Here is a 4,095-nt window from a genome sequence, read left to right as displayed (position 1 = left end):
CACACACACTCTCAAACTCTCTTGCTCGGTCTCACACACACACTCTCAGACTCTCTCTCTCTCACTCGGTCTCACACACACACACACTCTCAGACTCTCTCTCTCTCTCTCGCTCGGTCTCACACACTCTCGGACTCTCTCTCGCTCGGTCTCTCACACACACACACACTCTCTGTCTCTCTCTCGCTCGGTCTCACACAAACTCTGACACTCTCTCTCTCTCGGTCTCACACACACACACTCAGACTCTCTCTCTCACTCGGTCTCTCACACACACTCTCAAACTCTCTCGCTCGGTCTCACACACACACTCTGACTCTCTCTCTCTCTCGGTCTCACACACACTCACTCAGACTCTCTCTCGCACGGTCGCACACACACACACTCTCAGACTCTCACACAAACGCTTTCTCTCTCACTCGGTCTCTCACACACACACACACACACACACTCAGACACACACTCAGACTCTCTCTCTCTCTCTCGCTCGGTCTCTCACACACACACATACACACTCACTCAGACTCTCTCTGTCTCTCTCACACACACACGCTTTCTCTCTTTCTCACTCGGTCTCTCACACACACACTCTCAGACTCTCTCTCTCGCTCGGTCTCTCTCTCACACACACACACACACACACACGCTCAGACTCTCTCTGTCTCTCTCTCTATCTCTAACCTTCCCACCCGTCCTCCCTCCCTCACGCCACAAGACATCTAAAATGACACAAGTGGATAGAATAAAATCACAGCCTTTATTGGTTTGTCAGTTTTACACTTCGGAGCTGGTTCTGGTTGCAGAGCGAAACGTCCAGACTGAGAGTCTGATCTCCTCTCACACAGTCTGCAACTCAACAATTACTGAGCAGGAACCAGATTATTACAATTCATTTATATTATATTAATATACATCACTGAGATACCATTGATGGCCCTGTGGACCCCAGAGCTCCCTATCTGAGTAAATTTCTATCTACAATGTCCCCATCTAACACTCCCAGGACAGGTACAGCACGGGGTTAGATACAGAGTAAAGATCCCTCTACACCGTCCCCATCAAACACTCCCAGGACAGGTACAGCACGGGGTTAGATACAGAGTAAATCTCCCTCTACACTGTCCCCATCAAACACTCCCAGGACAGGTACAGCACGGGGTTAGATACAGAGTAAAGATCCCTCTACACCGTCCCCATCTAACACTCCCAGGACAGGTACAGCACGGGGTTAGATACAGAGTAAATCTCCCTCTACACTGTCCCCATCAAACACTCCCAGGACAGGTACAGCACGGGGTTAGATACAGAGTAAATCTCCCTCTACACCGTCTCCATCAAACACTCCCAGGACAGGTACAGCACGGGGTTAGATACAGAGTAAATCTCCCTCTACACCGTCTCCATCAAACACTCCCAGGACAGGTACAGCACGGGGTTAGATACAGAGTAAATCTCCCTCTACACATGTCCCCATCAGACACTCCCAGGACAGGTACAGCACGGGGTTAGATACAGAGTAAATCTCCCTCTACATCGTCCCCATCAAACACTCCCAGGTACAGGTACAGCACGGGCTGGGGTGGGGTGGGGGTGTAGGGAGGGAGGGAGGGAGGTAGGTGGGGGGGGGAAGGGAGGGAGGGAGGTAGGTGGGGTGGTTTTGTACAGAGGTCTCGGGGCAGGGCAGCTGATGGGAACTTCACAGGAGCTCTGCGTCCGGCTGCTGCTGCTGCTGGTGGTGCTGCTGCTGGTGGTGCTGGTGTTGGTGGGAGCACTCGCAGGTGATGGGGTCAGTCGCCCGGCATGGTCACTGGTCCAGGTGGAAGGCGCGGAGCAGGGCTGCCAGGTCCCGGTTGTCGGCAGCGTGGTACAGGTCAGTCTGGCCCAGCATGGACAGGGCCATGCGCAGGGTGCTCCAGATGTTGTCCGACATTTGGCCCCGTTCTCCCTCCGGCCCCCGGCTCTTCCTCTGCATGTTCAGGGCCTCCAGGAAGTGTTCCACAGCCTCTCTGCCGAAGACAAAAGAGGGGCGAGGTCAACGGTCAAGGCGGCATTCGACCGAGTGTGGCATCGCCGAGCCCTGGCTAAATGAGAATCGGGGGGAAAACTCTTACCCAGCGCAAAGGGAGATGGTTGTGGTTGTGTCGGGGGTCAGTCATCTCAGCTCCAGGACATCACTGCAGGAGTCCCTCAGGGTTAGTGTCCTCGGTCCAACCATCTTCAGCTGCTTCCTCAATGACCTTCCTTCCATCGTAAGGTCAGGAGTGGGGGGTGCTCGCTGATGGTCGTACAATGTTCAGCTCCATTCCCGACTCCTCAGATACTGAAGCAGCCCCGGGTCCAAATGCAGCAAGACCTGGACAATATCCAGGCTCAGGGCTGACAAGTGGAGAGTAACATTCAGGCCACACAAGTGCCAGGCAATGACCATCTCCAACAAGAGAGAATCTCACCATCTCCCCTTGATGTTCAATGGCATCACCATCACTGAATTCCCCATATCAACATCCTGGAGGTTACCATTGACCAGAAACTGAACTGGGACCCAGACAGATAAATACTGTGGCTACAAGAGCAGGTCAGAGGCTGGGAATCCTGCGGAGAGTAACTCACCTCCTGACTCCCCCCCCCAAAGCCTGTCCACCATCGACAAGGCACAAGTCAGGAGTGTGGATGGGACACTCCCCACTTGCCTGGAGGAGTTGCAGCTCCCACAACACTCGAGAAGCTCGACACCATCCGGGACAAAGCAGCACCTCCCCCCAACTCGATCGGCACCCCATCCACAAACATTCACTCCCTCCACCCACCGACGCACAGGGGCAGCAGCGTGTGTACCATCTACAAGATGCACTGCAGCAACTCGCCAAGGCTCCTTCGACAGCGCCGCCTAAACCCACGACCCACTCCCATCTAGAAGGACGAGGGCAGCAGACACATGGGGGACACCCACCACCTGGAAGTTCCCCTCCGAGCCCCTCACCATCCCGACTTGGGAATATATCGGCCGTTCCTTCATTGTCGCTGGGTCAAAATCCTGGAACTCCCTCCCTAACAGCGCCGTGGGTGTACCTACACCACACACGGGGACAAAATCCTGGAACTCCCTCCCTAACAGCGCCGTGGGTGTACCTACACCACACAGACAAAATCCTGGAACTCCCTCCCTAACAGCGCCGTGGGTGTACCTACACCACACGGACAAAATCCTGGAACTCCCTCCCTAATAGCGCCGTGGGTGTACCTACACCACACACGGGGACAAAATCCTGGAACTCCCTCCCTAACAGCGCCGTGGGTGTACCTACACCACACGGGCCCCACCCTCTCAAGGGGGCAATTAAGAATGGGCAATAAATGCTGGGCCCGGCCAGCGAGACCCAGATCCCGTGAGTGAGTGAACGTGTTTTTTTAACAGTTCAGAGGTCGGGGCTTCTGCGTTTACACCTCCTGCACCTACCTGTGCGCCCCCAGGTTGACGCAGCTGATACCCAGGTTGTACCGAGAGCGGATAAAGCCCGGTTGCAGCTCCAGCGCCCTCCGATAAGCCTCCACCGCCTCCTCGCTGCGCGACCCATTCGCCAGTGTGGCCCCCAACTTGTTCCACAGCAAGTAGTCCTGGGTGGGGCAGGGAGAGAGAGAGTGAGACACAGCCGAGAGAGAGAGAGAGAGAGACACAGGCGAGAGAGAGAGAGAGAGAGAGAGAGACACAGCCGAGAGAGAGAGAAAGAGACACAGGCGAGAGAGAGAGAGAGAGAGAGAGAGACACAGCCGAGAGAGAGAGAGAGAGAGAGACACAGCCGAGAGAGAGAGAGAGAGAGAGAGAGAGAGAGACACAGCCGAGAGAGAGAGAGAGAGACACAGCCGAGAGAGAGAGAGAGAGAGTGAGACACAGCCGAGAGAGAGAGAGAGAGAGAGAGAGAGAGACACAGCCGAGAGAGAGAGAGAGACACAGCCGAGAGAGAGAGAGAGAGAGAGAGAGACACAGCCGAGAGAGAGAGTGAGACACAGCCGAGAGAGAGAGTGAGAGAGAGAGAGTGAGACACAGGTGAGAGAGAGAGAGAGTGAGACACAGGCGAGAGAGAGAGAGTGAGAGAG

The 4,095-nt window shown here is 55.2% G+C and overlaps 1 protein-coding gene across 3 annotated transcripts in view; it reads right to left on the bottom strand.

Moving 5' to 3' along the window:
* Positions 1-1,621: 1,621 nt before the first annotated feature.
* Positions 1,622-4,095, bottom strand: part of pex5 (peroxisomal biogenesis factor 5) — a 59,074-nt gene continuing 56,600 nt past the window's right edge. For all 3 annotated transcript variants that reach the window (XM_041182453.1, XM_041182455.1, XM_041182454.1), the window contains 2 exons: positions 3,458-3,615; positions 1,622-2,006 (listed from right to left, as the gene is read on the bottom strand). In XM_041182453.1, the coding sequence (XP_041038387.1) occupies positions 1,805-2,006; positions 3,458-3,615 (360 nt within the window). In that variant the 3' untranslated portion in view covers positions 1,622-1,804. The remainder of the gene's footprint in view (positions 2,007-3,457; positions 3,616-4,095) is intronic.

The sequence above is a fragment of the Carcharodon carcharias genome, assembly GCF_017639515.1.
Source record: "Carcharodon carcharias isolate sCarCar2 chromosome 40 unlocalized genomic scaffold, sCarCar2.pri SUPER_40_unloc_8, whole genome shotgun sequence".
NCBI lineage: Eukaryota > Metazoa > Chordata > Chondrichthyes > Lamniformes > Lamnidae > Carcharodon > Carcharodon carcharias.
Note: the sequence above shows the minus strand (reverse complement) of the source record. Positions and strands in the feature narration are given on the sequence as shown.